The sequence below is a fragment of the Microcebus murinus genome, chromosome 9, assembly GCF_040939455.1.
Source record: "Microcebus murinus isolate Inina chromosome 9, M.murinus_Inina_mat1.0, whole genome shotgun sequence".
Lineage (NCBI taxonomy): Eukaryota > Metazoa > Chordata > Mammalia > Primates > Cheirogaleidae > Microcebus > Microcebus murinus.
The window spans coordinates 20675373-20701452 of NC_134112.1; the positions used below are offsets into that span (position 1 = coordinate 20675373).

General features: G+C 45.6%; 1 protein-coding gene across 3 annotated transcripts in view; it reads left to right on the forward strand.

Moving 5' to 3' along the window:
* Window positions 1–26080, forward strand: part of PDE1C (phosphodiesterase 1C) — a 521012-nt gene that overhangs the window by 60058 nt on the left and 434874 nt on the right. For all 3 annotated transcript variants that reach the window (XM_076006325.1, XM_076006322.1, XM_076006323.1), the window contains exon 2: window positions 21547–21597. In XM_076006325.1, coding sequence (XP_075862440.1) covers window positions 21547–21597 — 51 coding nt within the window. The remainder of the gene's footprint in view (window positions 1–21546; window positions 21598–26080) is intronic.

The following is a 26080-nucleotide window of genomic DNA, read 5'->3' on the forward strand; positions in this document are numbered from 1 at the left end:
TCTAGTATCCACTAGTTTGCAATACCTGTTCTGTCACATATCAAGTTTCCATGTAGCAAACATTTTAGGACTCTCTATTCTACTCCGTTAGTCTGTGCGTCTACTCCTGGGCCAACAAAAACATTGTCTTAATGGTTTCATAATTAAGTGCTAATATCTGATAGAATGAGCATTATCTTTCCTCCCACCTCTGTTCTTAAGATTGCTTTGGCTATATTTGGACCATTGTTCTGCCTTACAAATTTTAGAACAAGCTTGTCAAGTTCCATGAAAAACCTTGTTGGAATTTTGATTTATTTATTCAACAGCAGTTATATATCACTTAAATGCCAGGTACTGTTATAAATGATTTACAAATACTTATTCAGTTTAAATATATACCTTTATTTGGAAAGAACTGACATGTTTCTGCTGTTTTCTTTCTAGTCATGAGCATGGGGGAAATCTGACCTTCTTTAGTATCTTTGAATAAAATTTTATAATTTTCTCCATAATGGTTTTGATGTGTTAGCTAGATTTATCCCTGGGAACTTTTTAAATTTTTATTGCCATTGTAGAAATACCAGTTGACAAGTAACACTTTCTAATTGTACATTGCAGGTGTGAAGGAATGCAATGTAGATTTTTTGTGTTTACCTTAGATCCAGCAATCTGGAGAGTTTGACTCTCTTATTAATTCTAATGATTTGTCATTGGATTCTCTTGGATTCCTAGGTGAAAATTATATAACCTTTGCTGGTTAGAATTCTTGGTTGAACAGAAGTGGTGATAGAGAGAAAAATGCAGTGGGGGTTTATTCCACTCTCCTGGGACCACTGTTCCTCTGGTCAGAGAGAAAGATGCTCCTTTCTCAGAGTCTTGGGGGCTTGCAGGCTGGTGGGTGCTGGGGTGCAAGAAAATGGACATTAGAAAAAATATTAATAATACAGGAGATTTCCCCCAATCTGAGCAGTAGGAGATTTGTTTCCCACTCATGTGCTAGACCTGGAAGGATTCACCTGGAACACCCTCTATTTATGCTGATGTCTGCTGGGACTGCCTTGAGACAAGGCCGGAATATATACTAATGGAAAAAATGGAAAATTTACCACAAGTTTGGTGGTATTTGAATCCTGGTCTTTTCCCTTAATCTGCCTGCTACTATTGTTATCAGCATCCTCAAGTAGGTTTTTCATGCATTTTGTCCAAATTTTATAGCTGCATCCAGTGGGAGAGATAGGGTAGAGTTTGCTTGCTCCATCTTACCTGGAACCGGCCTCATCTTTTACATTTTGTTTTTGTTTGTTTTCTTTTCTTTTTTAATTTTTAAAATTTTTTTATAGCATATTGAGGGAGTACAAATGTGTTAAGGTTACATACATTGCCCTTGCCCCCATCCCCCCTTGAGTCAGAGCTTCAATTTTCTTTTAATCATAAGTATGCCTTGAATATTTTCAAATACTCTTCCTGTATCTATTGAGATGATATTTTTTTGTTTTCTTTGACAATCTCTTAGCATGTTAAATTATGAGGTTAATAGATTCTCTAATAATATTATTATACTTCTATGACAAGCATAATTTATTTGAGCCATATAATAAAAATACATTTTCACATTCAGTTTGCTAACATCTTATTTACTATTATTGTACCTCTGCTCAAAATAGACATATAATTTTCCTTTCATGTATTGTCCTTTTGAGTTTTGGAGGACAGTTTTTTTCTGGTACAGTTGATATAAGTTTTGATTGGTCTGTTCCTTGAATGTTTGATAGAACTTTATAGAATTGATAGAATGTTTGATTGTAAAACTATCTGGATTGGATGCTTCCCTGTATCATTTTTTTCCCCTTTGGGGGATTATTGTTTTACTACGGATTTAATTTCTTTAATGGTATAATGTCTATTCAGATAATATTTCTCTTTCTATCTCTTATGGAATCTGTTTTTTTTTTTTTTTTTTTTGAGACAGAGTCTCACTTTGTTGTCCAGGCTAGAGTGAGTGCCGTGGCGTCAGCCTAGCTCACAGCAACCTCAAACTCCTGGGCTTGAGTGATCCTTCTGCCTCAGCCCCCCGAGTAGCTGGGACTACAGGCATGCGCCACCATGCCCGGCTAATTTTTTTTTATATATATATCAGTTGGCCAATTAATTTCTTTCTATTTATAGTAGAGACGGGGTCTCGCTCTTGCTCAGGCTGGTTTTGAACTCCTGACCTGGAGCAATCCGCCCGCCTCGGCCTCCCAAGAGCTAGGATTACAGGCGTGAGCCACAGCGCCCGGCCTGGAATCTGTTTTGATGTTAAATTTTTTCTAGGAAATTTGTCTGTTTTAACTGTTTTTAAATTTATTGACATGAAGTTTTTCATAGTTTTCTATAAATACACTGTTAATACGTGTGAAGGTGTGTGTGTGTGTGTGTGTGTGTGTGTGTGTGTGTGTGTTTCTACTGGTGTCCTACTCTCAGTTACTCTCAGTTGGGGAGCATCTTCCCAGCACTGCAAACCCTTAGAACCAGTGAACTCTTTGTTGTATAGTTCTGGACTGAGTGTGGGATTCATAATTTGTTTTGTGTTCTGGGGAATATTTTGACTGAGGGTGACTATTATATTATGACCAAAATGTTACATATCCATCTTGTTCACTTGCAAAATGGGGCTAAAACTTGTTGCTAACATTACGAAAAGATTACATTTCCCCAGACTGTCTTTTAGTGTGTTTCTCTTTTAAATAGCTCTCCCTGCACGCTGGCTTTAAGATTTACTTAGCTCCCATGAAGGGGTCATCTGGTTTGCCTACATTACAAAAACTGGGCTCCAAGTATAATGGAGAGTGTTAGACAAGAAGATAGCTGCAGAGATCTGTTAGTGACTAGCGACCCTTTTTTAAAGGAGTTACCTAAAAGCTTTTCCAAGCACTGTTTGCAGGGAACTCAGTTGTCAGTGCTGTCTGGGCTGTGTGACGGGTGGCATCTTGGGAGTCTGGCGTCCTGGATCTTCTCCCTGAGTGGCTCCTAACTGGCTGTGTGCAGTGCCTGTGTCAGTGACTCAAGCAGGACAGTGGGTGAATGGGGGTCGTGTATGGCTGGAGTGACCATTTTCATTCAGTGCAGTCTAAAATGTCATCTCATGGATGCTTTGTGCTAAGAAGGACCAGCTGATCGATTTCAGGCAGGTCACCCTGCCTCCTTCAGTATCCCGGGGGTCACTGTGACTCTAGAGGCTCTCAAGGCCCCTAACTTGAACATGCCTGGGCTTCACTGTCCAGGAAGGAAGCTGGGCCCTGGGGAGCCCGGAGGGGGTGTTAATGAGGCTGCCCGGCAGAAGCAGGGGCTTAACGGGCAGCCTCAGGACAGTGCAGCATTTTAATTGGCATCTTCCACGGAACAGCAAATTAAGTGCTCGGATTTCCTCCCTGTGTTCTTTCTCCCTTGGCTCCTGTCACCCTGGCTGGAGCCCAGACAGAGCTGAGTTGCCGCTTGGGAGCCATCACCATGGTTTTCAGAGGCTCCCAGGGAGGCTTGTGTGGAGGCTGAGGCGTCCCTTCAAGGTGGACTCCAATTGTCTTGAGAGCCACCCGGGAGGGCTTAGAAGCTTCCACTTGACAACGGTTTCCCTCCCAGGACCTAACGGGCCTACAGAGGAATGTTCTCGTCTATTCTGGAGAGGCTTCTGAGCTGTTTCGCCCTTCCCTTCAACCCCCTTTGTTTTTAAGCTTGGACTTCAGAAAGTTGTCAGGTGAGGGACATTGTCCCTCGAGACCCTTCACTCACTGTCTCCACTCACAGTGGAAAAATGATTCTGTGGCAAAAGAAAGTTGAGACCAGCAGCTTAGACAGTCTAGCTCTGACTGTCTGTGGTTGTGATTAGAACACCTTTATGTAAAGGCCAACCTGCCTTCAGATGCAAGTCCCAGCTGTGCCATGCCCAGCTGTGTGATCTTGGGCAGCTCACTTCCCCTCTCTGGGCCTTTATTCTTCCAATGCAAAGGGAAGGTTTTGAGGTAGGTTATTGATTATCAACATCTTTTCCAGCTAGGATGGTCCTGATGTCTGTGATTCTATCACTGTCAATTAAACTGTGAAGAACTTGTAGATATGGAAATGTTTGAGTTATCCCAAGGAAGCTATAAAAGCCTGGAGGAAAGAGAAAGGGCTTTGGAGTCAGACAGACATGGAGTAAAATCACCACTGATCAAAAGGGACTGTTACAGAATCATTGCTAACTCAAATATGCCTTTATGCAAATTAGAAAAAGATGCCCCTTTTGTAGTCACTTTCTGCTAGAAAATTTTAATGATAAATATATAAATCTATAGTGACTATGATGTGACTAGTGCTCCCTAGAGTTGTGCAGTGCACAATCTGCCCAGCTGTACATTGCAGTTGTCTGTGCCCTTGAGCAAATTACTTAACTTCTCTGGACCTCTGTTTACTCATCTGGCAAAAGAGGATCATAATGCCTATCTTATAAGGGTAGTGGCGAGGATAGAAATAGGTGGGAAAAGCCCCAGGGTTCATATAGAGAAGTTGCTCTGGAAACGTGAATATCCTTTCTTTTTCCGGGCGCTCTCTTCCTGTGACATGGTCTTCAGGACTGAAAGCACCTCGCCATTCCAAAAGAGCAGCAGGTGGTGTCCTAGTGTCTCCATGGTGGGCTTGGGGCTGGGAAGCACGTCCTGCCAGCTTGCCCCAGCTTCTGCTGCTGTCTTAGGAGTTCATTCCAAGTTTCCTTGGAATGCTGCCCCTACCTGCCCTGCAGGAGGGAAGGGCGAGCTCCCAGGGACAGCGCTAATCACCTGGGGGTGCAGAGTGGCGTCATGTTGGAGGTAGTGGGGAGGCCCAGGGGAGCTGGGTCTAGAAAGGCTGTGAGGAGTTCCTGGCTGGTGTAGGGTGACCCTGGGGAGCCCTCCACATGGGCGGGGCAGGGGACACAGGCTGTTTGCGCCCTAACCCTGCTCTACCCAGCATGCGAGGCAGAAGCACTGGATGACCCGCTGGGTCAGGCTGCGGGGAGCTTGATGGCACTTTGAGGTCCCTGATTGAGGCGCTGTGGAGCTTTCCTGACACAGAGGGGTTGGAAAGAGCACTGGCTTGGTGTCAGTTCATCCTGCATTTCAGGACTGCCACTTACTAGCTGGGTGCCCTTGGGTAAATTCCTTAAACTTTCAAAGCTTTAGTTGCCTCATTTATAAGATGGAAATAATTATTCCTGCATCTATAGAGTCCAGACCCTTTAGCACAAAACTCGAGGACTGTGCAGAACCCACCTCCCTTTTCAGTGTCACTCCTGGTCCCTGTGCTCCAGAATCTGAGACGCTCCCCCATTCCCTGGGCACACAGTCAGTCCCCCATGCACTTTCCTCATGCTCTTCCCTCTGCGCGAAAGACAGTGTTTGCTGCTTCTGGGCATGGTGGAATCCTCCTTAGTCCTCAGAGTTCTGCTCTACGAAGGTTCTCTAGTCCCTTGCTGTGTCAGTTGTGTATTGCTGAGTAACGAGTTGCTCTGAAACCTAGCAGCTTAAAACAACAGTGAACATTTGTTATCTTACATACTTCCCAGGGGGCAGGAATCTGGAAGCAGCTTGGTGAGGTGGTTTTGGCTCAGAGTCTCTCCTGAGATTTCATTCAAGATGTCAGATGAGGCTACAGTCCTCTGAAGGCCTGACCGGGGCTGGAGGCCCTGCTTTCCGTGTGGCTCACTCACATGGCCCGTGAGTTGATGTTGGCTTTCAGCAGGAGGCCTCAATTCTTCCTCATATGGACCTCTCCGTGGGCTGCTTGAGCATCCTTACAGCATGGCCGCCCCATCTCCCCCTAGAGCATTTGATCCAAGAGAGCAAGGTGGGCGTAGCAATATTTCTTATGAGCCTTGGAAGTTTCCCAATCTTTAGAAGTCATGAGCCGTCATTTCACAGTATTGTGTTGGTCACCTGGGTCCGTCCTGATTCAGTGTAAGAAGGGAGCAGACAGGGTGTGAGCACCAGGAGGCGAGACTTATTGGGAGCCATCTTGGGGGGCTGATATCCCATTTCCCCAATGGAATGAAGAGTTCTGGTGTTCAGCAACATTATTTATTTTTGGTGTCTTTCTGTGCCTCTGCCACATTCCAGCTCTGAGTCACATAGGGTCCACAGCCTGGCAGGGGAGGCAGACATTAAACAAGTCGTTACTCAGTTACAGTTTTCATAGTGCCATGGAGGAAGGGAAGAAAGGAAGTGGATGCAATGAGAACATCTAAGGGGGACCTGGCGTTGTGGGTGGTGGGTGGAGAGTTCCCTTCTCCGAGCTCCCGGAGCACTCTGTGCGGGGGACCATCCTGTTGCCTCTCCAACTGGGCTCGCGTTATTTTTGACCACTCATAACCCTCCTCCAACAGTGAGCTCCCCAAGAGAGATCTGCCCTTGCTGCGGTTCAGCGTCCCCAGCCCTAGCCCAGGGCCGCGCTCGCACTGGGGCTCAGCACGTGTGAGCAGAGCAAATGGAGGTCTGTGCCAGCGAGACCTCCTGTCCTCAGCAGGGGTGCTTGGGGAGAGGGAGGGGAGGGCAGACGTGGAGGAGGAAGAATGCAATTGAGGATAAAGTAGAATAAATTTGCTGCCCTCCTGTGCCTATTCTTAATGGCCTCTGCCCACACATGGCAGTTTTCTGTGGCAGCATTAAAAGAGCCCCCAGAGCAGAAGTTCTCACTGGGGAGCTGTGGGCTGGAGGGGCCCGACTGGCATCTGTGGTGATATTTTGTGCTTCCCTGGCTTTGGCTCATCCGCAGCTGACAACTAGGTGTTTCAGCAGCAGTGAGAGTGATAGTCATTGTCACACTGGCTCCTGCTTACACTGCAGCATGTGGTGTCGCAGATCCTTCACGGTCCACCTCAGGGCCTTTGCACTTGCCACTCCCTCCCGCCAGCTGTGCTTCTCCCTGGGCTTCCCCACTTCATGTGGGGCTCTGCTCAGAGCTCCTTATTGGAGACCCTATCTGACCAGCCCATCCGAAACCTCAGGCCCTCTCCATCTTCTTACCCACTGTATTTTTCTTCATTGTATAATACTAATCACGCCTGCTAGTATGTTATTTAAATACAAACCCTGAAGTTAATTAAAGAAGTCACAATGTTTGTCCAAGGGTGTAAGATTCTCTGGGTTAGTTGAAATATAAAATTTCACAGTGGTATTAGGGTCCTCATCACTTTACAGTTTACAGAGTGTTTCTTGAAAGTTAGCTCATTGAGTCCTTCCTTAAAACGACACTTTGAGATGGGCAGGGCAGGTGCTGTGAAAGACGTTTTGCAGGAGAAGCAGCTCTGGCCCACAGAGGCCGAGTGAGGGAGTCGGGGCCCGGCAGGCAGGGGCTGGGATTCAAAGTCAGGCTCTGGGATTCAAAATCTGGAGCTCCGTCCCCGCACTATAAGTGACAAACAGCAGCAGACATCAAAGTCTGCAATCACATAATTAAAAGTGACTCTCATAACACAGCTTTGCTAACACCCAGTGGCTCAAAGTGAATAGAAAAAAAACTGTTCCCATTTTGTGCATGTCCTTGGTCTTCCAGGCGAGGTTCCCTTTTGCAGAGCTGAGAGAATGTCGTTACCCTTGAAGACTCAAAGACAGTGCATTTTTTGAAATCTCATTGTGAGCTTAAATTTGATTTCCTTGGAAAGTCCTGTTCCAACCTCTCACCTCCTATATGGACCCCTACAACCTTGCTCTGTAGGTGCCCTGGACTACCCTGTCATAGCGTGCATTAGAAACCTTAGCTAGTAGACCCTAAGCTCATTAGCAGGAAAGCCTTGTGAGATAGAAAATGAAAACTGCTATATTCTTCCAGGCAGTTAGGGGCTGGGAGTGTGTGTGTGTTGAGTGTTTTGAAGAAAAAATTAGGCCTGTGTATAAACTTTTATGGAGGGAGATGAAGGAAAAACACATCAGGCACTTCCCATGAAGGCTTATAACGTACATCGCAGGAGTGCAGGCCGCCGCACCACCCATTGACATTCTTTAGCTGGAACAGGCCCTGTCAGCGGGGACACTGTGGAAGTTTACCAGTCCGGCCCGGTTGCCAGTGTGTGATGAGGAACAGCCTTCTTTGAAAGTGGGTAATGGTCAGTTTGCCCTTAGTGCTTCATTTCTTTCTGACTCACAGACACACAGTTATATATTTCAATGGTTTGTAAAATAATAATAATAATAAAGGTGATCCCCGAAGCTTCAGTGAGATGCCCATGTTTCTGGGGTCACCCTTTCTTTCCCGCCTGTACCCCCTCTTACTCCTCTTCCTGGACACCAGAGCTGGGTCTTCCTTGTCCCCTGTTTTTTTCTAAGTTAATTTTTCGAACATAAAATCAAAGGTACCGAACATGCAGTTTTGTCCATTTCTCAGCCTTTTCTCTGTTTATATTAAAACAAAAGGGCCAGAGCTGGGTTTCCTCATATCCTGGAGGCATCTAGAACCAGAATTCAAAGACATCCTTTCGCGATTTCTGCAGTAGGCCGTTGCTGAGATTTACGTGTCACACACATGCTCAGTGGTGAAGATACGAGCGTGTTAAGAAAGTGTCCCTACTTTTATGAAACATATGTATTATTAAAAAAAGTAGATGTTAAATAGATAACACCACCAACATCCACCTCGAATTGAGCATCTCATCACAGTCACGCGCCAAGGTGGTGGTAAGTGGTTCACATATTTTCTCTGTCATCCTGACAACCCTGGGAACAAGTAATATGTCTTATTTCCACATAGGACAGTGACTCAGAGGTTTGGTAAGACAGCAGAGCAGCCAGGATTCCAAATCGAGTCTGTCAGACTCTAAAGCCTGCAGTCTTTACACCCTCCTTGATAGAACACTGGTGCCAAGGACAGGAGCGTGAGCACAGGGGGACTTGTCCCCCTGGGAGGCTGCAGGCAGAGCAACTCAGCATGGCTGGTGTGCAGGGGTGTGGTGGGACGAGGCCGGAGGCACCTCTGGGCCATAGTTTGCAGGGCTTTGTCATCCGGGATGTTCTCTCTCCTTTAGGGCAGGCCACGGGGAGCTTACAGAAGATTATAGGATAGGACAAGGTGGACGATTGACAACCTCCCTGGCCTCAGTTACCTCCTGTGTGAAGTGGGGATATCAGTGGCCCTATCTCCCAGGGCTGTTCCAAAGAATGCATGAGTTAGTGCATGTAAGTGCACGTAGAAGGGCCCATAAGGGAAGCTGCTACTGCTGGAATCCTTAACACCAGTAGCATAATATTACAAGCAGGAAGAGCAAGTGAAATGGGAATGTGTTGGGCATATTTGAGAGGTAGAAAGGTGGCCAGCGTAGCTAGAGCTTAGGTAACTAGTGGATGAGAAGAGAAGGGGTCGTCTGGTTAGGAAGGGACTTGGAAGCAGTGATTTGAACACCAGGAGAAGCAGTGGAGTGTTTTATATAGGGAGCTTCTGAGTGAGAGGCCCTGGATGCTTGGGCCAGAGCTTCACAATAGGAGCTGGAAGGAGTGTAGGATCTATTTTAGAAGTAAAGCCTACAGGATTTACTAATGGGAGAGCCAAGGCTATGAAAAAAGAAAAAAAAAATAAGGGTTCTGTCACATTTTTGTCCTGATCAACTTGGGTGGGTGGGGGGAAGGTAGAGAAAGGTGGTGCCATTTACTGAGATGGGAACACCTGGGGGAAGAGCAGATATCTGGGAGAAATGGACAATGCTGCTTTGGCACGTTTGGCGCGAGAGTCCTGATGCACGTCTGTGTGGAGGGCTCCGGAAGGCGACTGGAATGAAGCCGGCCTGGTGTGAGCAACAGGAATGGGTGCAGTCCCTGGGGAACTGTTCACAAGGGAATTCAGATTGTTTGTTTGTAAACACTGCGCTTGCCATGCCAAACACACCCGCCTCAAGTTCTTGACCCCCAACTGGTCCCCAAATTTCCATCTGGCTTAGAAGATAAGATGCCAAGCCATGATCAAGCCTTTAACTGGTCATTAGAAAGGCTTTTTGGCTTCTGGACAGAGGAGGACAGTTCCTAGCAGCATGGCCAGTCTCCACCTGGGGCCTCTGTGACTTTAAGACCAGCCCTTTACTTAGTAGCTCCTGTGTGCCAGGCCCTGTGCTACACTGGAGGGAAATAGTATGAAAATATGTGTTTCTGCCAAGGGCAGCTCAGTCTAGTAGGCATCTGAGTTCCTTGCCCAAGGGTTCTGTGTGTTTTGTGCCTAGTTTTATTTATTTGGTGCATTTTGATCTTTTTAGCCTGAAGCCAGTTGGTAATAATGATTTGGTGATTTATGCTGATGGACGTAATGGTGGTGGCAGCACAGGCCTGAGCTGATGTTTGGGAGGCGTGTGTGTGTGTGTGTGTGTACACATGTGTGCATGTGCACATGCTAGCGGTCATGAGCTCAAGGTACTTTGAGGAGCTTGGCTCAAAATGGAGCAGCTCAGGTTACTTTCTGGCTGTGAGGTTGATTCCTTATCTCAAATCTGAGGATCTATTTGTGCATTTTGGGCTTTGTGCTTTGCTGGTGGCTTGCCAAGGTGGGTAGTGATCGAGCTCAGTTCTGTTCTATTTAATGCCGGTTGAGGGGGGTGAGTTTCTCTCTGTCATTCTCTGCCTTGAATGCTCCTGCTCACACTCATACAATTTCAATATCTATCCTTGGGTAGGCTTCAAAGTTGGGCTTTTAACAGTTCTTTCTCTCAAAAAAAAAAAAATTGCTGGAAAAAACCCAAGAGAATTGACCTTTAAATTCCATAGTGTGCATTTCTAGAACTGCCCAGTGCTTTCCAGTAGACTCTTAGAAAGTGCACGTGGCTTTTCCTTTTCAAAGTAGGTTATATCCTTTAGCACCTTGCCACTCAAAGTGTAGGTTCCTGGGCCAGAACCGTCAGCATCACTTGGGAGTTTTTTGGAAATGCAGAATCTCAGGCCATGCTTCTAGATCATCTGAAAAAGTGTGTTGATTTTAGCAAGACACACTGGCAGTTCTCGTGCAAGCTCAAGTTCGAGATGCGCTGATTGAGATGGCAGCCTTCTGGAACACACCCAGCCTGTTTGGATGGTTCCTGGATGGACAGTGCAGAAGGTGGTTCATTCCCAGGTGCCTTCACTTCTCCTGAGCACGAAATTAAATTAAGAACTTGACTGAGAAAGGTGGAGATTTGGCTTAGCCTAAAGATCTCTGTGGAAATGAGTGGTGTTAAGGCAGTGGGTTGCTGAGGCTTATTTAAAATAAAGCACATTCTCTTCTTTCTGCCCTGACTTAAGGGACTTTAATTTTATGGGTAAAGGCCTTGGGATACTTTTGTCACATGAAGAGGGAACTGTGCTTGCTAGTTTGGAGAAGGCCCAAGGCTCTGAGTCCATGACAGTTGTCATCGAATGTTGGAACGACTCTTAGGAGGAAAGGGAGTCACACCTGTTCTGTGGGGAGCAGAATGAAGACTTCTGGAGAGGTTTCATCATCATGGAGAAGAGCGTCTTAACTTTTGGAGAACTGTGTAAAGGGGAAGGGGCCTACAGCCAGGGGGAAGGAGCTCCCATCCCTGGAGATAGTTCAGACATGAGCTGGATGCCCACTTGTTTGGGATGTGGGGGATCTAAGCATGAGATGTGGAATTGGGCTAGATGATTTCTAATGTATTTTCCAACGGTGTGAACTGTGAGGAAAAGAGAAGAAAAGGGCTCACAGAACTGAGTTTCAATCCCAGCTTTCCTACTTACTGGTCCTGATTTGGACAAGTTATTTAGCTTTTTCTAAGCCTCACTTTCTTCATCTAAAAATAGGAATAATAATGCTTACCTTATGGGACAGCATGAAAATTAAGTAAAAATTATAGGCATAAAGTTCCTATCAGTGCCTGGCATGAAGAAGGGGCTTAATAAATTTGAGTGCTCATCCTCTTCTGTATACTTCTTTTCCTTGCCTTGTCTGGGGTAGACTGTCATTAGTTAACAGTTTGAGCAGTCAGCTTGATGCTGTATTTTAATCTCCGATACTTTTGGTTCTTGTTAACTGTGAATGATTGTTTTTCTGTCTGGTTTGCTCAACTGGGATGTTTTAATGGGGCCGGAATGGTAGGGGGCCCTGTGCCAGCCTACCACTACTGCAGCCTGATGTCAATGGCAGCTACCAGAGTGTCAGCCAAGAGGGCTGGGCAGGGCCACCCAGGCTGTCACCACCAGGAAGAGTTCAGTCCGTCTCAGGCTGCAGTGCTTTGGAGAGATTGCTGGCGCTGGGCCGGTGTACCAACACTTGAATTTAGAGCATGTTCAGATGCATCTGGACTCTGATAAAGTCACATTCCCGTCTGCAGATGCAACACATTTGTAGATGGGATAGGAAAGAAGGCAGAGTTGCATCAGGGAGACCTTTTTTGTATGTACCAAGAGCTGAGTGCTATCCTTTCATGGATTTTTACTATTCCCCTTTCCTCCAATAAAAATCTTTTCTTGTCTGCAAAAGGGAGAGATTTACAATATAATTGGTATGTCTCAGTCTGCTCCTAGAATACACCACACACTGGACCAACTCTATCATCCTTTCTACCTCTCTACATCTCACCTGTCCCCATCTTCTTGGAAGCTTCCTGGTAATACTCACTCCAGGCCACAAGGATCTCTCCTTTCTGGAATGAGGACCCTTCATGTAGCATTCAACAGAGTTTGGATTATCTCATGTATTAGTAGTATGTTTCCCCCAGTAGCCTGGCCAGGTGATTTCCACAGAAATACCCAACACCTTGATAAATTCATATGGCAGCAACTTGAATACTATTTGCCACGAAGCTCAGTGCTGGGCCTTCTGGTCTCAGCTGGACTCTTGGCTACCAAAGGACCAGGTTACATCCATCCCTACCTCCAGGACAGCGCCTGGGAAGAGGGGGCTTGGTGGGTGATCAGCAGAGTGTCATTGATTGTTGGATCTCAGTGACAGACAGCCCTGCAGGGTTGGCAACCTGAAACCTGGCAACTTGAAAAGAGGGTCAAGGAAAGGGAGCAAAGCATTGATTGACATAAGTAAAGTTCACCTTTTATTAATACCTCTCTTTGTTACAGAAAGGATTGGTGCATAGAGCAAAACATAAATATAATTTGTAGAACAAATTAGGGTATAGATAAATTAACAAACATATATAATCAGGATCAGGGAAGAAAGAAATAGATTGCGTGAGCTTTTCCATAGACTCGAATTCCTCCAAATAAAAAAAATAAATAAAGGAAATATGTTTTTCGATCTGTCTTCTTGGGTTGGCAAAGACTTCTTTGATTTTATCCTCTGCCGTGTTTCAGTGCACTCCAGGCTGAGTGAGCGGGTGAGCCGTCCTGCCCCAGGCAGGCAAGCCTTGCCCTCTGTAAGGACCTGCCCATTACTCTAGGAGAGAAGGGCCTAGAAGGGGCACTATCCCTGCCACTCTCAAATTATCAGCCCCAATGAGTCATCACTACAAATTGGTTTTATTTTCTTTTGTGCAAGAGCCTGATTCAGAGTTGATTTGACAGCCAAATTGGCCTGGAAGGTATAATGAGGCAATGCAGAGCGTTTCTAATAAAGAAATAAGGAAGAAACAGGCTGGGGGGTGGTGAAGCCTTTCATGTCTCTGGAGCACACATTCCAACTGGATTGCTGAGCTCTGTTCCAGAAGGAGCAGGAGAGCACAGTGCATTCCTCCGAGGTGCTTCCGACTGGAGGCTAAGTGGTGGGTAGAGGAGCGGAAAGGGGCTCTCCTGCCAGCCCTGGATTTAGTGGCAATGAGGCTCATACTATAGTAGTAACACTTGGATGCTAGAAATATGGTGGACAGCACAAGGGTTGAGAGCACTGGCTCTGGAATAAGGTGGTATTAGATTCAGTTTCTAAACCTGCCACTTACTGGTTGTTTCATGTCAGGCAATTTACTTAAGTTCTCAAAAGACTCAGTTTCCACACCTGAAAAATGGGGAAATAATAGCAATAACCTTAGAGGGTCTCTGTTCAGACAAAACTATGTAACAATTGAACATGGCTTAGCCTGATCCTTAGTTATTGTGTTAGAGAGCCTCTCTCATTTTAAGCAACTCCAACAATGCATCGTATGTAAGTGTTTATAACTCAATCATCTTTGTGAATTATCCATTTATGGCCATGTTCTTTTATGTTCCATGTAACCTGGCAGGTTTACTCATCCTACCATCCCCGTTTAGCCTCCCCCACCCAACCACGGCAGGCTTGGTCCCATGTCACAGACACATCTTGCTAAGCTCAGGCTTGGCATCAGAAACTGCTCAACACTCCATTTGCCATTGCCAGTCAGAGTTGTACATGTTTATGCTAAAAACCGATCTCAGGCTTGTCAAGCATCAGTATTTATCAAACCACATGGGGGCAAAGGAAGCCAGACCTTCTGCTTTACCCTTGATGAATCACTATGTGGGAGATAGGGTGTGTTCCCTTCTCTGGGAATGCGGGGCTCGGAGCGGGAAGAAATGGATGACATTTCTGAGTGCTGCCTTGCCTCGATCTGGTCTTGGACAACACACTCAGTCTTTTGGAACAGGGCTTGCCTCCTAGGGGCTGCTTTTGTGAGTTGTACTGGTTCATGCTAAGTCGAATTTGGTTCTATTCCCTTGTTTACCTCTAGAAGGCTAAATAGGGTTAGGAAGAAACTGGTAGTCGGGACTCTTGAATGAATATGGCAGTGAAGCTTCTCCCTTCATCACTAGCTTCTCCCTCCTCTAGATTCTAATGTTGTGAGTCCTGGCTCTCTTGCCCACCTTACAAAAAGAGTCTTTCTCTATTGACAATCTCCTGAGCTTATGCCAGGTACCAGGTGTTAGATAAGTGACCTCCCCAATTCCCTTCTAGCTGGTATCTGCCTCTCACTGCAGCTAGAGGCACAGGGGAGAGGGTCAGGCTGCAGTCTGGCTCTCCAGTAGGTGCAGCCCTCTCTGGAGCACGGTTCCTACTTGCCTTCCATTCTTAGAAGTCAAAGAGGCTAGTTGGAAAGGACATGGACTTTGGAGCCCGACATACTTGGGTTTGGATTTGGGTTCTGCCACACAACTGTGTGGTCTTGGGAAGATTACCCAACCTTTCTGAGCTCCTGTCCATTAAATGGGAATGAAAGTCCTATTCATTGTGAAGGCAGGGACTGTGACTGGGTATTTACACCTTGGTACTTGCAATTTATTCATTATTTGATAAATATCTTTGAATAACTGAATGGATACTTAGAGCACACATGGATGCTCAGGTGTGTTAATGTCCTTGTGTCTTCCTCTTCCTGTGTCCTTCTAATATTCTTGACCCCCATTGCCCTCTGCATGGTAGATTGATAGGAGGTGGTCATCGATCCAATCAATAAATATGTGTGCCAGGCACTGGGAGATAGCAGTTGTTTTCACTGTGCTTGTGTGGTGCTTATGTTGTAATGGAAAGAGAAAAGCAATAAACCCAATGAAGTATGGAGCATATGAGAAGGTGATAAGTGCTATAGGGAGGAATAAAACAGAAAAGGTGAATAGGGAGCAGAGGAAGGGGGAGTCAGGAGCTGAGATCTTAATACATGGTCATGGAAGGGCCCTACTTAGGTGACATCTAAACAAAGGTGGTTAATGATGATGTTGACCAAGTCTCTTTCTCCCCAGCATTCCATTCTGTTTCCTTTGCTGTTGCTTACATCTTTGCAAGTTGGAAGGCAAGGAAAGGTGAGGTCAAATATCCATGAGTAATTTCAGGCTTCACCTTTTAATGTGACCAGGGAAGGTGCCTGGAATCTCACTCCAGTACTCTCTTCTGGAGGTCTGTTGTTCCTGGCATTCCATCCATCAGACTTTCCAAAGAAGCTCACCTGGAGAGGACCCCTGGGCCAGACCCAGAGCTTGTGGCAGAGCAGCAGCGAGCCAGTACATTGGGCAGCTTTCCTTGCAGGAATCCAGACTCTGCCCCAGACCTGCTACTCACTGTATGTTTGCTCTGGCTCCCAGCATCCCAGCTGTGTTTATGCTCACCCAGGTGCCAAGGCTTTCAAAACAAGGGTGGCAGTGTTTTTGGTGTTCGTTTTGGTTACAAAGCAATGTGCACCTGCCCAGGCCACCAGCACGACCATTTGGCCTGCCCTATCTTTCCCTGCCCTTTCTGATGGCCTGGATTGCTGTGGCCCAGCTGGGACATCAGAACCCCCTTCATCACCTGGAGTTGCAATGCTGATGGCTCTGAGTTAATTACCCTTCTCACTTGCCTTCCTCCCACTGGTCTCCATGCACGTCCTTACTTTGAGATTTGTTTCTGGCCAGTTTTGGGAAGGGAAAACAGAGCAAACACACCAGGGAACACTGCCTTTAGAGTGCTGCTTCTCAGACATCAGTGCATCTAAATGGCTTTTAGGGCAATTGTTTAACTAGAGCCCTGTCCCCACTTGCAGGGACTCTGACTCAGTGGATCTGGGATGGGACCAAGGAATCTGCTGCATCATCATCTGTAACCTCATCATCAAGTCAGTTCCTCAGCTGATCACACTGGGATAAACCCAGATTGATCGGCGCAGTTTGCCCCTGAACTTGCTTGTGTGTTGGGCTGGGGGAAATCCACCCTGGCAACCCTCCTCCCAGAGTCTAGTGCAGTGCTGAGCACCCAGGCGGTGCTCAGTACACACACGTTGATGTTTAGTGGCAATGTGAGGTGAATCCTTTTATAAAGAACCCTTCACGATGTGAAGAGTTGCCACTAATTGATCTCTGTAGTTAGGTTTGCCATCTTAACGGTTGAGTTTTTCTAAAAGCAGAGGCATGCCTCAGTTCAGGATTTCGACAAAACAATAGCATCCTGAAAAGAAGAACTGAATAGGGGTAATTAGTTTTGAAGTGATCTGAGCCACACCCTCCTCCCTGAACGTTGCTTTGCTAAAGACGTATGTAGTTACACCCTTTATTAGTGCTTCCCGGCCTTGGCTGCTCACTGGAGTCAACCTGGGGACTTAGAAAATACTGATGCTTGGGTTCTTCCTCCAGGGGCCCAGTTTACCTGGTCTGGGGTGTGGCCTGGGCATCAGGATTTTGTAAAGTTCCCCAGGTGATTCTAATGTGCATTTAGACTGCACACCACTGACAGGGGATGTGTGGAACCCCCTGGAGAGGGCGGCGAGAGATGTGTTTCTTGAGTCTTACAGGGAGTCCCCTTGGACTAGAGATGGCAGGTGTCCTGGATTCTGTGATCCAGGACTACTCTTAAATCCGAATCTGAAACATACAATATATATGGACATGTATCCAAAATAATATAATATATATTTTGAAAAAGCAATAGCCATTTGTTTTCTATCCTTTACTAAAAACATTTTGCCGATTATAAACACAGCACACACTTATCATGAACTATTGAGTTTATGCAGAAAAGTATAAAAAAGTTTTCAAATTTTCCCAGATGCCACCACACAGAAGAAATAACTGTTAATACATTGAATACCCTTCCCCTGATCCCTCCCTGCCTATCTACATGTGTAGCCTGGACATGCAATGCAACATTTTTTTTAGGAGATAGGGTTTTATTTTGTAACCCAGGCTGGAGTGCAGTGCTGTGGTCATATTTCACTGCAGACTTGAACTCCTGGGCTCAAGCGATCCTCCTCCCCCAGCCTCCTGAGTAGCTGGAACTATGGGCATGAGCCACCATGCCTTGCCTGGCTAATTAAAAAATTATTTTTGGAGAGATGGGATCTCATGCAACTCAACATTGATAGAATCCATTATGCATACTGGACTCTATATTTTGTGCAACAGTATAGCATGGATAACTTTCCATAAATCTACATGATGATTTCTGTAAGATCTCACGAAATTCAAGCTCTGGTTGCACCTGATAAAAGGAACGTCTACGTTATTGTGAAAGCTTTGCACTTTTTGAAATGCAAAGCATCTCTGCTGGTGGAGGTGCCTGGGTGTGTCCGAGCAGGGCTGCATCATGCCGATGGACCATCAGACATGTCTGGGAAGTTGTGGGCTGAGGATGAAGGGCTTAGCAAGCCAAGCTACAGCCACTTTTTGTAGCACTGATCTCTGCTGAGTTTTAGTTTCATTGTTTATGTTCTTTAAGAGGTCCTGATTTCATGTGCCTTCTGGACGCCACAGAGTGTGTAGAAAGTCCAACAATAGTCAGCAGAGAGGATCCTGAACACGCAGTAGGGGAAGCCACCAGCAGGGGATATCTCAGTGTCATCCATTGTGTCCTATGGGAACAGAGACCTTGTGTTCAAGTCTCCCCAGTTGTTTGAAAGAAGCTCTCAATATATATTTATTTATATCTGGAATCTCTTGATTTTTAAATGTAGGCAACCAATTGTTTAAAAACTAAAATCATTGTGGAACCAAACAAAAATAGATTAGGGGCTTTCTCCAGTCTTCTGGAAGACAGTCTGAGATCTCTGGTCTAGTAAGCCATCTGTGGCAATTTGTATCTCTTCAGTCTACTTCAGTTTTTAAAATATTGACTAAATGCCTCATTCTGTGGGGCAGTCACTGTTCAAAAGAGTGGAAATATAAAAGTGAAAAGTTATGATCCTTGCCTTAGGTGGGTAGCTATGGACCCCACGCCAGCATCTGCTGTATTACCTGGAATGTTTCAGAAATGCAGGGTCTTACACCAGACCCACTGAATCTGAAGCTGTATTTTAAAAAGACCTGCCATCCATAGCTTAACAGACCTTCCCAGTGGTGATGTCTGCCCAGGCTGGAGAACCGTGGGCCTGGAAGACGAGTCAGGTGTGTGGGCAGAGATCTATGCCATGGAGATGGTGTGGCTTGAGGCAAGGAGGCTTCTCTGAAGTGAATGGCTCCACCTGATGCTTAGAGGATGAGTAGGAGTTGGCCAGAAGATGTGAGAGGTGTCCCAGGGAGGGGGGCAGCAGGAGCCAGAATGAGGAGGGAATGGTGTGTGAAAGGCATGTTTGGGGATTGCCCATTTAGTGCCTGTGAGTGAGTGCTGAAATATGCTCCTGGAAACTAGTGGAAGAATGAGTTCGGCCAACTTTTGATACCATGCCAAGTGAGTTGGGTTCTATCTTGTAGGGCTTGAGCATCCCTGGAGACCTTTCAGCAAGGGAGTGCGGCATCAAGTCTATGTGTAGGGAAATCACGCTCATAGCGGGGTTCAGGTTCCTTCTGGGTAGAGGCAACTTCCCTGGTGTACCCCGCTGGCCTAGATCTTGATTCCTGCCTTTTCTGGCATGATTCGGATCTAGGTCAGCAATTCCCATCCTTGGATGGGGTGGTGGACAGGAAGGTTGTATCCTCCCAGGCTGAGTGAGGATACAGGTGTTGCTGCATGCGTGATAGCGACACTGGTGTCCCTGCTCCTCTTTTCTTGTCCCTGGGAGAATGTGCACTCTCCAAGTTGAGCAGTTAGGAGGTTGCTCATGTTCTCAGCAACTGCTTAAAGTGGACTTTGTAATCCCACTTTAAGAATGGTCCACAGGTTTCTGCAGCAAACGTTTTGGAAGAAACTTGGCTCTGTGTCTTTCTTCAGAGATCTGTGATGTATAAAGAGGAAACAATTTGAACTCAAGAGCCAAGAAATTCATGTCTATACCTAACTGGGGCTCACTCCTTTCTCCCTTATTCTCTCTTCATATTTTTTTTTTTGGTTGTAAGACAACTTTGGTTTTCCAAGTGCTCATAAAAGTAATGTCTCTCATACTTAGCTAGGATAATATCCATTTCCTCCTGATGCGAGGATGTGAAATTATGCTTAAAGACTTCTGAGATAGTAGGCTCTTGTTCTGAAATATTTTAGAAGTATCTATGCTTAGAGGCAGGAATATGAATGTGAATTCTTTATGTTCATGTGATGGCTCTATAAAAGATTTTGGAAGACAGCAAGAAAATACTCATTGTTCTTAGAACTTCTGGACCCATTTTGAGTTGGGAACTTTTTCATTTAAAATTTATTTGGTACAGAATCTAGGATTTTTTGATTTCTTTTTTTTTAAATTTATTTTGTATTTCGGCATATTATGGGTTCTTTATTTTTTGAAATCCTGTGGTAGGAGAGACCATGGGAGCTGGATGCAATATTACCTCCCCCTGCTGGTCATTTTTGTGTAATGTCTTGTTTGTAATATACAGACTGGAAACAATGAGGCAATACTAATGCCAGAAATAGAAAAGAGACTGAAGTTCAATCCATTCATTTTTAAAAATTGTCCAAATTTAGTGAATTTTGAAATATTTACTTTTGTGAGAGGATGAAAGGAATTTTCTGAGTCCTTTAATTCTTTGCAAAATGATGTAATAAGTTTAGGATGTAGCTACTGTATTTCTTCTGTTCTGCTGTGGCAACCCACTTCTTATACATTCGTGGTTACATTAGCAATCTCTTTTATTCTGCCTATGCATCGACTGTTTCTTCTGAGCTAAAATGAGTAGGTTTTTCCTGTTGATTGTTTTGAATGTTCATTCAAGTAGATCATAAATGTCTATATACCAGGTATACACAAAACAACCAAGGTATAAGCTAAATTTATGGGCATGAAACGTGATATTTAAAGTGAGCGAAACTTGTGTTTCTACTTAACCACTTCAGTACCAGCATTGACTATAGTCGACAGCCACAGATGAACATGCACGTCGACTTTAGCGGACAGCCGTGATATGGCTTTTCTAATTTTTCATTTATCAAAATAAAATTGTGAACATTTAAAAATAACATAATGAAAACATATATGTATATGTTACCTATTTTGATTTACATTACAAGTAAAACTGGCTATAAAGTAAAACAAGCTTTCAGTGCTTTAAAGCTTTCTTCATCACACAAAAGAAAAACGGATTCGTCGTCAACGTACAGCACAAACTATCGTGCGGACTATGAGTGCTGTCTGTGGGCAAGGTTGTGCGGCCAGTGAGTGACGTACCAAAGTGGTTAATAACTGATCTCTTTTTTACCCACGAAGATAGGTTCATAAATTATAGGGGATATTATGACTCTATCTGCATGATGATAAATTATATTATTATAGAGGCTTTTCAGAGGAGATAAACTGCACTGCTGAGAAGCTTTAGGGGTAAGGTTTTCTTGGGCAGTTCTCTGACTCCCCCTTTGTGAACTCCTCTGTTTGTTAGCATCTACATTTAGTATCTTTCATACCAAAAACCAACTTTGTTGTTATCATCTGAAATCCCTGCCTTGACTTTGCCCCATATGGATCCCAGAAAACCAGATGCATTCCAGTGCTGAGAGTGCATTTCATGTTGAAGGTCATTCCCGTTAGAATCTTGAAGGTCAAGGACATTCACTAGTTTGGAAATCTGGTGCACATGCCTCTTACTGAGTGAGTGTATGCCAGTTAACTTCTCTAGGTGTATTAAACTGGATGTTGTTTAGGTCCTCTCTAGCTTTATCCAAATGTTTAATCAGAATGATTGAGAGAGACATTTGACCTCGTTTAGGTGTTGAGACCGGCCTTAGAAATATAGAAGGAAAGAGAGTAAAGCTGCTTTTATCCACTTACAAAGACTCTCAAATATAGCATAATGTCAAAACATCCAGAAGATTGGTTGTAGATTGGACATATATGCAGACACACCTGCCTTGTTTTTAATTGCATCCTTTTTTCCCCCCCAGTTGCAAATGAAGCCGGAGACAAGAATGCCAGACCACTTGCCCGCTTCTCCCGTGAGTAAATCTTGTTTCACTCCTTTCCTGGGCTGCATCAGAACATGTTCTCCAGAGGTGTTTTGCCCTGTGTGGAACACCCTGTAATCCTGTCAGGTGTTAATAAGACAGCAATGTAAGAGATGTCTTCAACTGGCTAATATTCCTTTTGAGCCCCATCATGGGTGAACTATCTACCCATTGCTACTGCCTTTTCAATCCTCAGAACTGCAGTTTCCAAACTGTGTTTTAGGGCTTCACTGTCCAAAATATGGTCCTCAGAGCAGCAGAATCAACATCATCTGGGGGCTTTGTAGAAATGTGGAGCCTCAGGCCCCCCTACCCCAGTCCTACTGAATCAGAATCTGCATTTTCACAAATCCCCAGGTGATTCCTATTTATGTTAGAATTTGAGAAGCGCTGTGCTAGGAATATCCTGTTTATGAACGTTTTATGAAGATAAAATGAGAGGAGTCCATGCATTGCTTGTAGCTGTCAGAGTCTACACACATGTGAAATGTGAAACATCACCACTCAAGGTGGATTTATGCGTGGCTCCACTGGCTCAGTGTGGTGACATTTTGAAGCTCAGATGGACTGAATGGTTTTCCTTAGGCATCAGGATGATCCTTAAGGCTGCAGGCTGGCCATGTGGTTTCCCTTGACACTTCTGTTGGCAGGTCTTGATCCCCATGAGAGAGCAGGAGTCGAAAGCCTCCCAATGTTTCCATGCCAGCGTGATCAGCAAATTATAAATTATACAGGAAGTTAACGCACTCACTGGAATGAAAACCTGGATTCCAGTGAAGGGAGTGGAAATACTAGAGCCTGAGCAGGGTTGGGTGAAGATGTGCTGCAAACCGGCCATGCATCAAGTGGAGAGGTGGTAGAGTTGTAAATCCAAACCGATGGATTTTTTTTCCAGCACCATCACTGTCTCACTGGCTTTCACCAATAGTAACTTCACTTACACTTTCTGGGCTTCAGTTTTCCCCTCTGAAAAACAGGAAAATCATAACCTTTCTAAAATGATTGCAATCTTTTGAATTTTGACACAAGATGAGCTCCACAAATTCCCAGTCATAGTGCTGTTCATGTGGGGCTGATCAGGTCTGAGTGTGGATATTGCCATAGTAAATCTTAATATGCAAAGTCGAAAGTCTAATTTCTCTATTTAAAGGGCTTTTTCTAAACTTTGCCTTCCAGCTCTTTTTGGGAAGCTTCAAAACTTTGGCATTGATTTCCTAGAAATGATTTTTATAGAACTGTAATAATGTATGGTAATGAAAGAGCACTAAGTGCTCACATTTTAGAAATTGTGTAATAAAACACTCGCTTATCACGGGCCTCGTTTTTCACTGCCCTCCTACCCGGAATCATTATTTCCAAAATAAGTATTTCATCCCACAGCTCAATGAGGATGATGAATATGCTTTTATTCCTTTTATTTCTTCATCTCCTGAGTGATAGTCAGGCAAATTAGTAAATTGGAATTGTAACCTGACCACACTGTGTGTGCTGTGCTGGCCGCACCCCCACAGGAATTCCTGAAGTTCATTGTGAGTCCTGGGGTGGGGATGGGGCTCTTGCACCGTGATTCCAGAATGAGGGATTTAGCAGGTAGTCCTTTCACAGAAAGAAGAGGTGACTTCTCTTGTAAACAGCTTCCACAACTTCTCAACTTTGTGAGTGGGTTGTGTCACTTGAAAGCTTTATTAGCTGGAGATCAGTGAGGACATGAGAAAAAAATATCTACACGGGAAACTAATGATTAGTGGCAAACCAATTAAGTTGGACTGATTCAGGAAAAAGAAAGGAGAAAAGAATCTTCTAACTCAATGCAATGTCCTGGAAAAAAGTCAAATAGCACATGAGCTACTAAGTAGTCTTTTTGTAGCAAATACCAGAGAGGAAAAAATTAGGCAGCTTTTAGGAAGGAAAAAAAAAAAGTCCTCAGTGTAGCATCATCCCACTGATGCTCACTTCACTTTACCACCTTGAAAATGACCTTCATCTGATGGTGTGAGTGTTCAGTTTGGGAAGGTCGGGAGGATTGGTCTGCATGACAGACTTTTCTTTGGAGATGGAAGGTAAAGGACTGCAACATTCTCTAATTTTTGCATCTGGCAAGATGGCTGCAAACCTCTGACAGTGTGCACTGCCCAGCACAGAGCCAGGCACCAGGGGATTGGGAGGCCAGAGCCTCTGTGGGGCCGTTGGGGCTCAGCAGAGAGAGCTGGGGTGGAGAGGAGGAGGGCCTGGCTGTGGTGATGGACGCTGCGGAGTGAGACCTGTGAGATCTGGATCCTGTCAGGCCCTTTATCACACCTGCCCCATCACTTCAGGCTCAAGCAATGCTTTTGATCAACCTGGCTTCGGTCAGGGCATCTGCCTGACAACCCTGGGCACATAGAGTGACGTGGGAGTGGGAGTTGTAAAGCAGGAGGAGGGAGGGAGGGGTGAGAGTCAAAGGAAGTGGAGAATATTCTCTTCCCCTCAAAAACAACAGGAGAATGACAGTGTCCAGGAGAGTAACACGTGTGGCCTTCTGGATCTTTGAGTTTGGATTTGGTCGAGGGACCACACTTGGGGATCTGGAGGGTTACGTGTGGCCTTGAGGCTGTAGGTTCTCCAACCCTGGACTGTGTGAGCCCAGAGCATGTTGGCTTCTGACAACAGATGGTTTGAGAATGGCATCCATCACTAGGCTCGCTGTCCTGGGCTAGAGCCCTGCTATGTGGGAACTACCCCCTCTCTGCAGAGGGTGGGTGGAGCCTGCAGAGCATCTCACATGGGTGCTGCATGCAAAGCTCTCTGACAGCAGATGCTTCTCACATCAGCTGATGGTATCGCATATTACAAATGAGGATAGGGAGGCTCAGAGAAAAGGCTGAGAATTGCCCATTGCTGGAATTCTGGGTCTCCTGACTTCAAATCCTGCTGTTCCCCATACACGGTACTTCCTTCCTGGTCTAAAGGGCTAGGGCTTGCCATTTCTGTGGCTCGGGGGCTCTCGGGGGCCTGCCAGCTCTATAGTGGAAGTCCTCCAGCCTCAGCACAGGGAACGCTTCATAGATCCATGTTGTAGTGACCGCCACTGCACTTGATTCCATCTGGGCTGAGAAGACCTTCTCCAAACACTCTCTGCCACCTGCCCACTGAAATTCCTTAAAATAAGGGAAAACTTGAAGATTTCGTCTTAGTTCATTCAGTGCTTCTATGAGCGAATACCTGAGACTGGGTAATTTATAATCAACAATAATTTATTTCTCACAGTTCTAGAGGCTGGGAAGTCCAAGACCAAGCACTGGCATGTGGCAAGGGCCCTCCTGCTGCATCCTCCAGAGGAGAGGAAGGCCGTGTCCTCTCATGGTGGAAGGTGGAAGGGCAGGAGCGAGCAAAGTCCCTCCGTCAAGCCCTTTTATGGCATTAATCTATTCATGAGCCCTCATGACCCAAACACCTTCCTAAAGGCCCCACCTCCCAACATTGTTGCATTGGGGATTAAATTTTAACCTATGAATTTTGGAGGGGACACAAACATTCAAACCATAGCAATTTAAAATGCAAATCTCCTTGGGAGAAGGAACATAGTGATGCTTTCTTACTGTAGTGAAAACGATGGGTAGAAGACTTTTTAATTTTTTTACCCCAGACACCTGAAAGTGTATTCTCAGTGTGTAAACAGAAGCAACAAGGGGCTATTTCATTTGTTCATTCATTTGCCAGATACTTAGCACTCACCGTGGGTCCAGCATTTTGCTGTGTGTTAAGGATACAAATTCTGATTAAAATTGTTGTTATCAAGAAATGTAAGACTTGGTGTGAGGAGACAGAGAAGCTAGTCAGCAGGGCAGTAAGTGCTGTCTAGCAGAGGGGTCAGCGCGGGGGGTGGGGACAGCGAGGGGTGGAGGTGGGGACTGTGGGAACACAGGACAGGGCCTCTAAATGAGTTAGATCAGGTGTCTCCAAGAAGGGGATGCTTGAGCTGAGTGTGTAGGGTGCTTGGGGTTACCCAGGTTACCCAGGTGAGGGGAGAACAGGGATCACATCGCAGGCAGAGGGAATACACGGGCACAAAAGAGCCTTACACCCTGGGGACACTGGCCTGAGAGGCAGCTTGGAGTCAAGTTGAGAGGGATCTTATTGCCAGCCTAAGGACTGTGATTCTGGGGGAGCCTTTGAAGGGCTTTCACACATGGCCGGCCTCTCACCCTCCTTCTGGAGCTGGGATGGCCTCTGGGGACCAGGGCTGTGTGGTGAAGAGCTGGACCCCCCAGCCCAGGCCTGGGGCCAGCCAGGTGAGGAGCTCCCAGAGCCCCCTGTGGCTGGGTACTGGCACCTGTGACTTCCGGGATGGAATCAGCTGGCTGTGGGGCTGTGGGCCCCTCGCTGGACCAGCTTCCTGGGATGCTGGCGAGGCTGCCTTCCAGCGCCAGGCCTGGAGAGCCATCCTCTGGGAGATGTCTGTTTTATGTGTCTGTCCGTCTCCCCAGTAGATGGT